Here is a 16,363-nt window from a genome sequence, read left to right on the forward strand (position 1 = left end):
AGTAATCAAGAACAAATGCATGCCTAGATTAAAGATCGGGTAACTCATGCTTAATTACATCAGAGATTGTCCTGATCAGTTATTTGTAGAAGTCTAGTTTCAAACCAATCATTACATTTTATCTTGGTGTGAACTATTTTTGAGTTAATGGTTAGAAAAGAGACCTTGTGCCTTTTTTCTTTTTTTTGTCCCTCTCTTTTTTTTTTATTAAAGAATGAAAACAGAATCTGATATACTTCTAACGTATTTTATGCAATGCTGGATGGAAAAGAAAAGAAGATACTAATTTCGTTTTATCACACACATAACTGAATTTTCACTCTTTCACTGTGACATCATCTTAATGGAGTCCTCCAAAGTTGCACGTGCCTCTTTAATCCCAAATAGTTCTCAGAACCGGGTTCATAAGTTTTTCCCAGCAACTCTGGTATTTCAAACCAAATAACTCAGGAAAAATATTAGGAACAGTAGTACACTGCATTCCTGGGAAATACTTTCTAGCCAGGGAGTCAGCAATGCACCTTTAATCAGCTGCCACATCCTGCTGTATCTGTGACTTGTACTTTAGGAGCGATTTTTTTTTGCATGACAGGCTCATTTTGTGTTTGCTTCAGCATGCAAAGAACAACCCAGAACAATCAGTCTCATGTTCTGGTGAATTCACCTTCGCACTTCTGAATCTAGCAAGGTAGGTGAATAGCTGCAACTTGAAATCATATCACAGTACCTGAACTGACTGGGATTAAAATGGTAATATGAACAGGAAAAAAAAATATTGAAATTTGAGGTTAACTCTTGCCACAGTTCTCTGATACTCTATTCTATATTTAAAATAAAGATAAAATAGAAAGAGGCTGTTGAAGAAAAACTTCCCAAGGAAAACTTGGTTATCTACCTTTTGCCTAAACAAAAAGTGTACCATATTCTGCTTCTTTGCTAAATACACTCACTGTTTTCAGTCAAGCAGCAATATTTTTAAGTCTGTTTCCTGGCAAAAGATACTACCTAAGCTAGTCAGCTTTGTCTCTTTCTAGAACATCAGTAGTGTAAAAAAACCACAAAATTAAATTCTGCTTACTGATACAGATGAAACAACTTCCAAATCCTCAAAAGAAAAAAAAAAAGTGATTACGCATGGGAACATGCTGGTGATTGCAAAGCCAACCACATTAATCCATTTTAGGGCTTTTTCAGTAATTTTCTACCCAGACAACTCCATTTTCACCCTTACTTCCCAGCCACTGTAGGCTGTACCTCTTCCCACAGCAACACTCACTAGAGAACACATGTACGCAGCCAGTCCCGTAACACACTTGGGCAACACAGCAGGGATAGAGAGGTGGGGGAAAGGAAAAAAAAAAACTGCAATACCAAAAACCACCCATAACATTGCTTTACCCAGTACACAGGAGGTTCCCCACATCAAACCCTAACAGCATTTTCTGCTTGTCAGGTTATTTAGTCTATTTTTCTGATGGGTGTTAGATAATTTTGATATCTATAAGACATTGTAAACCCTGCAACACATTTACTTGTTCCTTCTGCATTAAGATATTAGTCTGACAATTTACATTTACCTCTGACTGATACTTACGTTTCCACAGGAAAAGATCAAACATAGTGAAGGAACTATTTGTGCTGATTAAAACATCCTGAGAGCACTCCAATCTGTTTGAAGTTGTAGAAACTCCAATCATTTTTTGCAATGCCATCATATATTTACCATATGAGTTCAAGGAAACAGCATTGTTTTCCAAGCTTTTTATTTCCTTCTCTTCTCCTTTCTTTTTTCCTCTCCCTGATCTACTTTAGCTTCTTAGATATTAAATTTGAGACATGTTAGATATTCTAGATGACAAAAAAATCTTCCCAGTTAGAAGCCATCCTTGTCCTTTTCCTTCTACTTGAAGTCTTTCCATCTTTATGGAAGACTTTATTTAGTGATGGTACAGCCAGCACAGAACTGTCATGTGGGTCAAAGATCTAGAAGAAAGTTAATAATAATCCATTTTTCCATCTCCATCATTGCACAAATCCTGGAAGAAGGTCCAGAAGTTATCAAGCTTCACATTCATCCAAGTACTCCTGATGTGCAGAGGATATTAATAACTCCAAGCTCCACCATCAGTTCTTACACTGACACACTTAGCACTCAACAGGTGGTACTGATATGCATTCACTCTATCTTAATTGAAAGATATTACTTTAACAAACAAAACAAAAGCCCAACAACCCAAAAGCAAAGCTTTCATATAAAGCACCAAGAGCAACCTGACAAAGATGCTCTGTCAGTAGGACTGGCACTGTAAGAAACGGAAAGGTATGATATTCCCACTTCCGGCGCAAATACATCATCCTTGGTGCCTGCTCTGGAGAGCTCACAGTCTAGAGGAGGCAGCACAATACAGAGGCAACAGAATAGTGGCATACAGGTGAGGATGAAGGGGAAAAAAATACGACTCCATCAAAATAGCATTTTATCTGCACAGTTGGTATCTTCCATCTTTTAAAAATACATATGATTATTTTTATGACAATGACATGGTAGTCCTCAAGTCAGCATCCAGACCCTGTTCAGTTGGTTCTCAAACACATATTAAAAGAAAAAGCCCTGCCTCAAGAGCTTCCAGTTTAAACAGACAAGACAGACAGAAGGTGTGAAACACAGGCAGAGAGTGGGAAGAGATTCTCTATCTCATCAGCTACCCAGCAGGAACAGACCCATGAAACACATCCTTATTTACGAAAATACCACTCGACATTTTTCAGTCACTGGGGATTAACACCACCCTACACAAAGACTTGGGGGGGGGGGGGGGCATGACAGAAAGGAAAAGAAATAAAAGTTCAGATAAAAATGGACAGAACTCCAAAAAAGGTGATCAAGAGAAAGGGGAAGAAGATTTCTTCATTACAATAGAAGACAGGCTTTCAAACGGTTGACTGCAGTGAGCTGGTGGAAGAGTTAAAATTACAGGAGAAAGAGAGGGAGGAAAGAATCCATGAAAAGCTGAAATCCTGGAGGATTAGTTTGAAATGGATTCAGAAATCAAAAAAAGAGCCAGTGGAGGACAGGAAAACAAATAGCAGGATAAAACAAAGGATGGGGCAATATTTACTCATCCAAATGTCTGGGTTTTTTCTCATATTTTAATTGTGATTTTCCAAAAGAATAGAAAATTAGTTCAGCGTATAATTGCTCTAAATACTTTGGCATACTAAATTTGTCAAAAAAAAAAAAAACACCACAAAACCAAAACAACAACAAACCCCCCCCCCCAAAAAAAAAAAAAAAATCAAAAAAACCAAAACAAACCAAAACCAAGCAACAACCAACCCACAAACCGAAATACTCTCCAAAAATACACCATCCAAACAACTTCAAAAACCTGCTGCAAAGAGTACAGCAGTAGTCCTTCTTATTCAAGAAAATGGAATGAGAATAAACTTGGGCAGAAGTTGCAAAAGCTATTTCATTGGGCAAAAAATGGTTAACTGTATTCTGTGAATTCTGGTAATTTTCTACTACCTCCAAGGATTGTGGGAAGAGATATTATTAGTGATGTAAAACTGTTATCAGTGTTGGGTTTTTTTCATGCAGTGGGTGTTGGATACCTGAGTAAACCAAAGATCAGTGGTCAACTCTTGAGTAACAAACATAGGATGGCTGCACTGAGTCTTTACAAGCACCTGATTAAGCATGGAGAGTTCTTGCAATGAAATTCAATAAGCTACTTCTCAGCAGTTCTGTAGAGCCCTTGAATAACTTATAAAATAGCTTTATATCCCAGAGATACTATGAAGCATATTCCAGAATTTGACAGGTTTTGTGCATAAGCCCACGCAAAATTCTTGGTTGAGTTGATCTTAGTAATTTAAATCCCTTCAGATTTCAACATCCTAGAACAATCTGAACCATTTTTCAGAAGCTGGTATAAATGGCAAGAACTTCTCGCCCATTTCTCCCTGTTCACTAAACTCTTTGCATACATCAGTCAGCCTTACAAAACACTTCCCTATTGGCCCAGCTGCATGAGAAACCGAACTAGCCAAGAAATTGAACTATTTTCAGACTTTAAAATAGAAAAGGCTAAAATGTCCTATTCCTTTACATAGATACAACTTATTGTTATATATAAAAAGAAAAATCACTTTCTCATCCTGGATGATGGGTTTGATTAACTGCGTACTTCTTACCAGCCCTTCACTTGGCTTGATGTTTGTGAGCTGGATCACTTCAAGGTGGGCAGACTGGGAAACCAGTGGATCAGAAGAGAGCGAGATAATGTGATCACAGACGCCAGAGAGAGTTTTACACTAGGAAAGAGAATAAAATGTCACAATAAGCATGCCATTGCTAACTATTTGCATATCAACCTACAATTTAAACCATTGCATTTTTAAAGTACACATTAAATCACACTGCTGAATCTACAAGGCAGAGGGAATGAAGGAGGAGAGGGAAAGGCCTCAGTTGGCAGCACAATACAACATCCATTTTCCGTGATGACTCCAAACTGACACAGTGTCAGACCAGGGAAGAACAAAAGGCAAATGCTTTTGCACCTCCATACAGAGAAAGAGGGACTGCGTGAGCTGCTCCCCTGCACTCTCAGGGTTAGGTGCCCGGCCTCTGTGCTGTGCCCCCAGCACACAGGGAGCGTGGTCAGCTCCAGCCCCCAATCTCTGCCCACACCGTTTGCAAAGACATTATGTGCCCCCAAACCCCACTAGTTTCTGCTGAACATCTGCACATTCAACAGAGATGAAAATAGAGATGAAAATCAGGATCTTAATGATAATGGGTAACTCCCATTAACTCTGAAGTTTATTCTACACTAGTAAAACATGCTAATTGATTTTGGACTGAGTTTCTCATGTTCTACTGCTGCCAAGCATGATTTAACTATTGCAGGCATGAAGATTCCAATAAATAACCACTACACGATGGGATAATTCTTAAACATGTTATCCTTGGCAGCCTCTTTGCAGCAAGACAGAAATACAAAAGTTTCTAAAAAGGCTGAGACTGTCAGATGAGTACAGTGTACCTTCTCATCTCTCACTCCCTGAACACCCTCTTCTCAGAAGCAGGGAAGCTGTGATTTTTTTTGTGTCATTCTCTCATATTTCTGTAAGGAAGTGATTTTTGAGAGTTTCAATGTTTTCCGTGAAGTCCCCTTTCAGCAACTAAAACTGATTTCTCAGTTCAGGTTTCCAAACGTGTTTTGTCAGCAAATTCAGGGATTAGGACATTCTTCTGGTCCCGAACTGTGGGTACCTCCGAAACCTATTAAGAACCAGCTTAAGTGCTCTCAAATTCAAAAGATGAAAGCTAACCAAATGAAAGTTCCTCAAATGACTGAAACACAAGTGCATACAACTGCTGCACCAACCACTCTTCCAAGATTGCAAAGCATACCTCCTACAGTAAAACATTTACAACAATGCCATGGAAAAGTAATATAAAACTGGATGCAATCTCCTTGCCAAATCACCATTATCACTCCAAATGCCAAACTACAGATATCTTATGTAAAAGGGAAATTAAAAAAACTTAAGTGATAAAAGCAAATTAAAAAAAAAAATAAATCCAGCGACAGTGAAATCTTAATCCTGTTACAGACCATCACATTGGGATTTTCTCCTCTTTAAATTATTTACAAACAGTTGGAAATTTAGGTTTGTATATAGATGGCTTATTTTACTGAACAATAATGTTTCAGAATGAATAAAGAAATCATAATCAAATGGAAAATATAACAAAATTGTTATTACCCACATGACCTTCTTCCAGAGATCGTACTACCTTCAGGCATAGACACCCCCTCCCCCTTCTGCTTTATCTCTATTTCATGGTGCAGAATCACTACCGAGAAAAGGAAGTCAAGAAATACATAAAATGGGGTTAAGAATGCTTTGTGCTTTACCTGAATTAGGAAGAAGTGAAAAAGTGAACATTATTGCAAATTGGTTTTTTGTGGCTTTTTGGATACACGAAAACTGCTTTGATCTGACATTTTTAAAATGTAAAAATGATATAAAATTCCTTAATAAAAATGAAAGCTTAGATTTCCTGTTTGTTTGGGTTTTTTAATACAATGCTGCCATGTTATTTGTATTTTCTTCTCTCTTGTAACTGCACTGACAATTACTAAAAAATTTCTTTTAGAAAATTACATGAAACTCAGCTCTCCACATACAAAGTGAAGAGACCTAATTTATAAATCATTCTCTGGTGATGAAAACTGAATTTTTCATACATCTTTAGACTTGTATTCATCCATCTAGTCTTCCTATTAATATCTTCTAAAACTACAAAATTTTTGGAGTCCTTAGCAGTTTTAGAGAAACTTCTATTTACAATGAATTAACATACAATTTTTTTTCTCCTGTTCCTAACTGTTGCATTGCAGAGATGCCAAGACACACAGAAAAGGTGTTCCTACCAACTAACACAAGGTATGCCATTTCAAGTTCACAGACGTGGTTCCTCGTTAAAAAAAACTCCTCAGCTGCCTTCACAGATGACGGGAAAAGGAGAGGACTGAGGCAAGTCCAGGATGTGGCATGGAACAGAAGCTTAAGCTGAGATGCATCAAATAGTTCCCCGGAGCAGCTGCTCTTCCTCTACCTCCCTGTGAGTGGGGTACAGACAGTCTATACAGCAAGCCTATGGAGATCAGCATTCCAATATGGTTATATTGGTTGCAATCCTAAAACATGGTGGTGTGAATATTCCCCAGGAGGAGCTCTGGGAATACTGGAAGCCAAAATCACCAAGTTACTACGATAAAAAAAAAATCTGCCATATGCTTCTATGCATTTCTAAGACATTATTGTCTTTAGGGTCTTGCAGCTTTCTTTCCATCTTAGATATTCATACTGCCATCCAGCAGCACCGTATCGTGCCCATTCTAAACAGAATAAATGAGCCACAGCAAAGTCCCTAGAGAAGACTCTACGATTAGAGGATGCTCTTTCAGATTAAAGCTTCAAATTCTACAAACTTTCCAAAAATGTAAACACTCATTCAACATGTGGGGATGCATAAATAACCATCTTCCTAGAAAAATATTTAGGGGCAAAACTCTGCTGCATTATTATAAAAACTTTTCCACTTCATGAGTACCCAGATGTCACCAGGGTGAAGACAAAAGTTGAAGACTTTTAAAGCTCCACTAAATGTTATCAGGTCTATTTCCAGTCACTTCTGATACTAATGTATGGTAAGAGTAAAAGAAAGCAGAAGATACGGAAAAGTGAAAACGAAAGTTCTTGAATTATTTCTCTCAGTTTCTAACCAACAGAACTAGCTCTTTTTCTTCTAATAGAGCACTAGCGGACTTGAATGATTCAGTAAGACAATATGCCATGAAGTAACTGCACCTATAAAGAGAGTTTCTCAAGAACAAGTCACTCCTTGTGATAATGAGACCTAATCACAGCATCGTCTGCTTAGTAATTATGGAATAGTTCTGTCCAGCAAACTCATTTCATTAAAACATGTTTTGCTTTGCTCGTGAGAACTGTCCTGTACTTTGGGGGAAAGGATGTTTGCTGTAGGAGGATTTTGAATTTAAGACTCACTGCTATTGCATAGCAAACTGGCATATTCACATTGCCCGGCCTTTAGAGGAATGACTAGCTAATTTGTTTTTAAACTGCTCGTCTAATTTCAGGATACTATGCATTTTATTTCAGTTTTCTTGTTCCAGCATAATTTCAGGACCTTGGGAACAAAAAGCAGCTTATTTAGAAGATGGGTCTGGGTTCTGCCCAACCATCCAAAACTCTCAACTGCTTCAAGAAAGTATCTAACAACTCCTTTAGTTTTCTTCTGAAAGCATAAGAAGCCTGTTTGTGCTAGAATACTTGCAGAATCATACAAGCTTCCCTTAACTATTATACATTTAAATAAATGTGGTTAAATACTCCTTGGTTAAAGAGTTGGACTGTAAGCAGGATCAAGTGTCTATTGAGCTTGTGCGAAAGGTAAATTTTCAAACTCTGAGCTTGCCCAGATCCAGGACAGCACAGGGCCAATTCCGACACAGCAGTTTATCTTCTCCCCTCTGCAAAGACAGGGTACACGGGCTGTCACTGAAAACATGTCTAGAGGCTGACAGGCAACATAATGCATTTTTCCATACCTTTACTCTCAGAAACACCTCATTCATGGTTTGTGGGTTGGTTTTGTGTGTGTGTGTGTGAGTATCTGTGGAGGATGGGAGAAGAATCTGCTCAAGGGTAAGAAGGCTCTACAGAGGGATCTGGACAGGCTGGATCGATGGACTTAGGCCAGTTGTATGAGGTTCAACAAGGCCAAGTGCCAGGTCCTACACTTTGGTCACAACACCATACAACACTACAGGCTTGAGGAAGAGTGGCCGGAAAGCTGCCCAGCGGAAAAAGACCTGGGGGTGTTGGTCGACAGCCAGCTGAACATGAGCCAGCAGTGTGCCCAGGTAGCCAAGAAGGCCAACACCATCCTGGCTTGTATCAGAAACAGCATGGCCAGCAGGACCAGGGCAGTGATCGTCCCTTTGTACTCTGCGCTGGTGAGGCTGCGCCCTGAATCTTGTGTTCAGTTTTGGGCCCCTCATGACAAGAAGGACATGGAGCTGCTGGAGCGTGTCCAGAGAAGAGTGACAAAGCTGGTGAAGGGCCTGGAGAACAAGTCTTAATGAGGAACAGCTGAGGGAGCTGGGGTTGTTTAGTCTGGAGAAGAGGAGGCTGAGGGGAGACCTGATCACCCTCTACAACGACCTGAAAAGAGGGTGTAATGAGGTGGGGGTTGGTCTCTTCTCCCCAGTAACTAGCAACAGGACAAGAGGAAACGGCCTCAAGTTCTGCCCGGGGAGGCTCAGGTTTGGTATTAGGAAGAATTTCTTCACTGTAAAAGTCATTAAACATTGGAACAGGCTCCCCAGGGAGGTGGTGGACTGGTGAACACTCCATCCCTGGAGGCGTTCAAAAAACGTTTAGACGTGGCACTTTGAGACACAGTTTAGTGGGCATGGTGGCATTGGGTAGACGGTCAGACTTGATAACCTTTGAGGTCTCTTCCAACCATAACGATTCTATGATTCTATAAGGAGGGAGATTCAGCCCCAGGAACATACCAGAGCTTGGATGGCTCTGGGACACATTCACAAGGTACGGCCCTGTCAATTTACAACAGAATTCAACCAGTGGCTCTGAATGTAGTTACCACCCAGTTCCTGCTCAAATTACTACTGTTGATGTCTTTGGCCATGGCTTTTTACTATACCAGTCAGCATAAATCAGCACAGAGACAAAACGGCCTTTTCACCAGGACCGTGCTTCCTCACCATTAGGCCTCTTTATGGAAAAAGCCCTTGAACCTATTCAGTGGATCAGGACCTTCCATGGCAAAGATGCTGCCACGGAGCACAGGAACAATGTTAATTTAATGGAGGCAACATCCTATTATATTTAGAAAATTCCCAGGTAAAACCACCTTTGACTTCTCTATGCTCCTCTTCTCAAGCAGTTCACACTGTGGCTCATCAGGTTCATTCCATATTCACTCAAGGAACAATCTAAAGTTATGTTTGATATAACTTTAATTCTAGCTTGACTAAATTTTCCCTAAGCTCCCCAGACTTCACTAGAGCTTTCACCTTGGCAGATGCAAAGCCAATTTGACAAATTATGCAGGTACAAGAACTACAGGGCAGTTTATTATTTACTAATAAAAAGCTTTTAAATTATTGTTTTATTTGATGGGAAGTAATGGACTGACATAATATTTTGCATGTAGGCTACTCAATTAGAGTAGAAGAAAAGCACAAACAGTACAGTTTTGTTACTTGTTTTGTTCCTAACAATGTATGAATGCATTATTTTTCAGCGTAACTATTCAGCACAAGCTGTATCATAGGCGTGTATTTTAGTTTCACTAAAATCGGATGACAGTACAGCTCACCTTTTCTCTCAAACAGTAGCTACCTTTTGTTACTTTGTAAAACTACATTTCTGTTTATGAAAACATTGTTAACAAGATCAGGATCCTGTAGCTTTTTTAACTGTTGACTCCCCACTGCAATGCAGTACTAGCTGTTGTAAAACACAGGAAGATGAGCATCCAATTGCTCCTACAAAAATCGGCGGGCATTAAAAACTCCCAGCCTTTCTCAAGCTGCGCTGAGCTTTCAGTTTGCAAGGTATCTGAACAAAGAAGGAGGACGTGGCCAGGCCAAAAAAAAAAAAAAAAAAAAAGCAAGTTACAAAAGAGTAACTGAGAGAAATCAACAGATGGTTAAATTTTCTCCTTTTGTCACATAGTCCCTGTTTTCACTGCAAGCCTTACAGCAATGACTTCAGTTCTCTTTTACAGTAACTCATCACTGCACTTCAGTAATAAATTCTCCTCTCTATTCAGTGACAAACTTATAATTGCAGATTGAAGCTACACCACAGTCTTTATGTACAAAGCCAAATGATTCAAAGGACGATGAAAGATATCACTACACAGCACCCAGTTTGGTAGAAATTCCATGGGAAACATTTAGTAATTCAAAGGTCTGAATGTGAGAGTATCTGCCAACTGAGATTGATATGGCACGTGTATGTAAGTAGACTATAAAAATGATACTCCTGACAATGCATTTTTAGTCAATTATAGTTCTATAACAAATATTCAGCTACAGTGGACAGGAGTGAATTATGACCACTGTGGTTTCTGCAAGGTTCTTAACAAATAATGGATCAGAATGCTCTTTTTTCGCTCTTTTCTTTTTCAATTTAGTAACTCTTTTTAAAATTTATTTAGCTCATTTGTTTTTCAAAAACTTCTGAATATTAACTTTATTTTGCGGTTCTACTTTCTACAGTTTTCCAACTCTATTTCCAACTACTGTATTTTTTTGCAGAAAAAAACAATGTAATTTTAAGAAAGTGAAATTCCTTAGGAAAACATTCTCTTTTTTTATACAATTGAACTAAAAAGAAAATTCAGTTAAAAGTTAGTATTAATCTGACTGAAGACTGGCTTCTACTTTCTATAATTAGTCCTTCTTGCTTGGCTCTCACTTTAATACTCTACTGTGTCACATGGATTAAACTGAACTAGATATTTCCATCATATAGAGCCTTGAGCTGCTGGATGGAATCAATGAATTATTCCTCAAAGATTTTAAAGTTCCATTCAGACTTTTGCAACAATTAACTTATAACTCCCCAAATAAGCAGAACTGATACCCTTTTAAGTTGGGCAGTTTTCCATACATTTTATCATCTCAGGTTAAATCAATATAAAGATTCAAAATATAAACTAGCAAGAGCACACTAATTTCCAGTTTTGAAGCAAACACTACTCCTATGGCTTACCCTTCCATATTTAGGCCCACTGTCTTTTAAAACTTGTTCTTCTTCAGTTAATATTTTCTATTGCCATCTACTTCTGTTCATATTATTTTTTGGTGATATTTACTTTCTGTTTACATTAATAAATTATTGCTATTATTATTATTTATTTATTACATCACTTACTGAACAAAAGGTAACCTGGAAAAAACATACTGAGAAATGAAGTGGCAGAAATATGAAGCATTTCTCTGTATTCATTAATATTTCAGAAGTATCAACATTTTAATGAGGAAAAACCAACATATTATTCCTGTATGGTTTTATGCTTCTTATTCCACAGAAACCAAGTGTTTCTGTGAACGAATTCACAAAAAAAAAAAAACCAAACACAAAACAAAACAAAAAAAAACCCAACAAACAACTTTAAGAAATGTAGTTGTCTTTAAAATAATTGTTTCAACACACCTGCAATTCTAGGACAGAAAATTATAGAACAGACATTTTTCCCAGACACACTTTGCAATTCCATTTAGAAGAAATAAAGAAGTTAAAGTTGGTAATTTCTTCTTAAAACTTCATCAGTTTTCCGTAAGACCTTTTTCCTTTACATACATTTTATGTGTTTAGTTGAGTAACACAGATTAGTTTACTACTTAACCTAGTATCATGAGTGACAATCAAAATGCTTTTATACAGCACTTGACACTCAAATTACTTGGAGTAAACAAAAGTATTTCTTTCTTGAATATAAGCTGAAGCTATACAGTTCTGTCTCCACATAATACTATTTCCTAAACACATCAGTGATGTCTAAAAAGCTAACATCTGAATCAGTATGTTTCAACGTCAATAAACTATCTATGGACAAGGTGATTCAGCAGTCTCTCCACACGAACACCCACATCTGTGAAAGAAAGGGAATTCATTTGCTTTTCAGAAGAAATCACTGGCATTAGAATATGAGCACATCTATTTTTTGGCCCTATCTAATTAAAGCAAACCAAGCAATCATTTAATTGAGGATCTTGCCTTTGGTGAGGGATGTTGCCTATTGCACCATGCTTTAGGGGAAAGCATGAAGGCTCAGCAATGGGTTAACTTTGGAGGTATCCGAGTATACACTTCAATAGCAGCTGAGTGGTCTCACATCCCCAGCCTGTGCCCACACACCTACCTGCCCCCTCCAGGGGAAACAGGGCAGCATCTCCACAGGAGATGTGTGCTTACAGAGTTCCCACCACTGAACCATAGCATATGAGTCCAAAATAACACTTTGAGCCATGTGAACAATGGAGATGTTCAATCCAGAACACAAGTTCAACCTGAAGTAAACCACTGGACCACGAACAGGTAACTTGGACAAAAATCAACTACTTTGATCCAATGATCTGCTCCTAAGGTGATAAATTTCTTGGTGTCCTAAAGAATAAGAGTACATAACTGTCATTTAGTTTATTTTCATTTCTGTAGCTGTAGTTCTTTTTACTTCTGTAAGAAGGATCTCTTAAAATTTTACTTCAGTCCTTAGTGAGAACAATATGTGTTGCAACAAGGATTTTCTTAGGTTAATTGCATGAATTTCTAATTAGTTGTAAGTCATTGCCTTTCACTTTTGTGAGGAAGCTTGTTTCCTTGTGTCATGAAGAGAACATGGTAGGTGAAATCATGCAGAGTGAGCCCATGTCTTTGAATTCAATTTCCTCTCTAAGTCATCCCAGCGAACACAGCTATATGTTGGTATCAGATCATTCCAAGGCAGCTAGATGTGATGCTGGCCAGGTACCACTTCCGTTACCTCCAGGAGTCTGCATAGTGTGCAGATGGGAAATGTACTCAGAAAACGGACTTGCAATAGCTTGGTCTTCAAATTTTAGAAGAGAAAATTTACTTTTTCTCTTGGTAATACCTGTGTAGGTGTCCTCTCCTCCCAATCTTTGCTAGTTCTCCCAGCATTTCTCGTTCAAGATTCTTTCTATGCCTTTACCAAAATCTAGTACTATTCTTTTTATATCAGAGAACATTCTTTTTAACATTCATCTCTAAGTTCACTGGATGCATAGTCCATAACAAGAGATTTAAATTCTTAATCCTCTTCTAGAACATCTTTCATCTAGTTTGTACTCATGCATTCAAATATTGTTATTTCATAAAGGTATCTAATGTCCTGTCTTCTGTGACACTGGCATAAAAATACCATGCACTCTCTCAAGATCTTGTCATCAGCAGGCTTTTCCCCTCTTTTTTTCATCTACTTGTTAGACTGCTCCTCTCCAGCTTGTCTAATGGGCTAAAGCCACGACACCTTTTTCTGTCTTCCAAGGAGAGGGGTTACAAGGAACAGTGACTGCTTTCAGTTCCAATTCTATCATCAGCCTTTTCAGCTGTACGTGTAAAATACTCCCTTCCAAATTCAAAATATGATTTCAAATCCCATCTTTTAATTATTCAATCACAGATTTACCTCTTTCCTCAATTGCTTTTGGTCAGCTTTTGCCCAATGAAATCCCATCCATCAGCTGAAATGCAACATTGGCAGAAACGATCCAAGTTACATGTAATACATTATAGTAGTTTTTAATCCTAGGCTTCAGTAAAATATTCAATGCTCTGTTCATGTTTCCATGCAAGCTTGAGCACTAATCATTGAAGCTAATTAAGCTCTCCACAATAATACAGATGTCCACCTGTCACCACAATGAAGTTACTGTGGATTAAAGAAATAAGCCTATGTGAATCTGAATGATGTAAGACCATAAAACTTTCAAAACCTATCTCAAATTTGTGTACTTGCATATCTTAAACAAATCCCTCTCATTTTCCTCAAAATTTTCTGTTGAAGATTATACTAACTGATGTTTCATCAGCTCTAAACACTGCCAGCTCCCTCTACAATCCTTTTTGCTAATTTGTAAAAGATATATACTGTATATAGCAGATGTCAGAACTCTTGGTTCTTACAGCAGAAAACAAGCATGTATTGAAAACCAGGCTACATATAATGATTTCAAACTTACAGCACTTCAACTTTTGCCAAGATTATGCAATTAAAAACTTCATTACTTAAATACTTGCAGAGATCAGTCTGGCAAAGATGATGACGTCAGCCTCACCAAAATTGCTAATTCTTTGTGTCCCACAGGGGGAAAACGTCAGTGAAACTTAAAAATACATGGAAACAATTTATTCCATATCACTGTGAAATCAAAGCATCAAAAGCTTATAGAATTCAAGCTTGCCAAGCATTTGAAATGGGAACGCTGGGGGGGGAGAAGAAAAAAAAAAAAAAGGCAAAATTTACTGGGAAGCTCACCTTTTAAAATACAGAAATGCAGTATTTTCTTGCGTAAGCTCTGGTAATAAGATATCAAAAGTAAGATATCAAAACCTACCTAGATGTGAAATACAGTAAATAAATTAAACCAATTCATTACTCACTCTTAGGAAGAATATCTCCATATCTAACTTGTAGAAACAAGCCCTGGGTTAACTTAATACTCACTAAACTACAGCCACAACATGAAATGCAATTTAATATCTAAAAATTAGGTGCAGTTTTCAGACAAAGTTTACGCAAGCTTTTGACTCTCTGTCCACCAAAGTACCAGCCTTTCAAACTCATCCTGTGTTCTGACGCCCTGATAACTTTTATCTGCTTTATTTATTATCAATAGCACTACAGATTCTGGGAACAGACCGTTGTATTCATGCTGAGAATTCAAAAAGAAAGAATTGCATTAATTTTCCTATCAGTAGGCTAGCTCCATGCTCCTATGAGGAACAAAGCTGTACAAATGAAGCTATATCACTGACATAAATATATATGATTTCACAGAAGCCTAGCAACCAGCTCCATCTCAAAAAAACAAAACAAAAACAAACAAAAACAAACAAACATTTTTCAAAATCACTCTTCTGACCATGGTTTACAAATAACAGATGGGCATGAGCCAGACAAACACAAGCCCTTGCAAAGTTCCTGGCTTCTCATATGCAAAGTTCGGCTTCCATAACATCATTACCTATTCACAAGCAGTTCCATACGTTCACTCAGTCATACTCAGACATAGCTCATTATCACACTGGCACTGCATAGAAAAAGCACAAAACACATAGCTCTGTAATTTTATGTAGTCTATACAAATACATTTATTAATAGAAATCCAAACACTACTCACCACATGAAGAATTTTATTCTCTGTTTCATATACTGTGCAATCCTGAAAGAATAAAGCAGAAAAGGCAGGTTAAATTGATCCAATCATTCACCCTTCCTAGATTTATCTTTAAAAAGAATAAAACTTAATTGAAAAGTCTTTAGAATGAAACAAAAGACGTCATATAGTCTCAAACAGAATGGAAAGATTCAGGTAACCAAAGCATGAAGCCACCACATAAAGGAAATACTGGTAAATGTTTATATCTATTCACTAGCTCTTACTGCTTCCTTCCTCAAGACAGGTAAGTCTTCCTCTGCTTTACATCCTTTTGTCACATACCAGCTAGTCACATGTATGCCAGACAAGTGGCTTCAAGCACCAGTCCCTGACCATGGACAAAAATGACCTGCTTCTAGTGCTAACCCTGAAAAACAGAGGTACCTGCAATAGCCTTCAGCAACGCTGAAGGAAAACTAAGCCGAACAATTCCTGTGGAGCTGAGCTGAACTGACACTTGTGCATACCCTGCCAAAGAAGAGAAGGAAAACCCTGGGAGGAGGAAGAGGAGGCAATCACTGGTTGTTTACAACACTCCATGCAATGGGAGGGAAGACAAACGCAGAATACAAAACGCACAGGAAACTGGAGTTGGACCATCTTACGGCACACGGCCTGCTGGGGACTGCACGCTCTTTGTTGTCACCTTACGTAGCATGTGAGGCAGTTTCTACAAGCAAGACTAACAGATGGGAACCTGGGGGCCGTGAAAGTTTTTCTGACAGGTCAAAATCTCAGCGGATATAGAGAAATGGAATTACTAAGGCAGAGAGCACATGAAATACAACCAACATTGGTGAAAGAACCACTCTTTC

At 38.1% G+C, this 16,363-nt stretch overlaps 1 protein-coding gene across 1 annotated transcript in view; it reads right to left on the bottom strand.

The window, feature by feature from the left end:
• Positions 1-16,363, bottom strand: part of LOC104162406 (connector enhancer of kinase suppressor of ras 2-like) — a gene marked incomplete at its 3' end in the record, with an annotated part of 80,016 nt that overhangs the window by 7,664 nt on the left and 55,989 nt on the right. Inside the window, exons 5-6 of the mRNA XM_009701125.1 lie at positions 15,510-15,551; positions 4,198-4,317 (exon numbers count right to left, since the gene is read on the bottom strand). Coding sequence (XP_009699427.1) covers positions 4,198-4,317; positions 15,510-15,551 — 162 coding nt within the window. The remainder of the gene's footprint in view (positions 1-4,197; positions 4,318-15,509; positions 15,552-16,363) is intronic.

The sequence above is a fragment of the Cariama cristata genome, unplaced genomic scaffold (assembly GCF_000690535.1).
Source record: "Cariama cristata isolate BGI_N322 unplaced genomic scaffold, ASM69053v1 scaffold8260, whole genome shotgun sequence".
Classification (NCBI taxonomy): domain Eukaryota; kingdom Metazoa; phylum Chordata; class Aves; order Cariamiformes; family Cariamidae; genus Cariama; species Cariama cristata.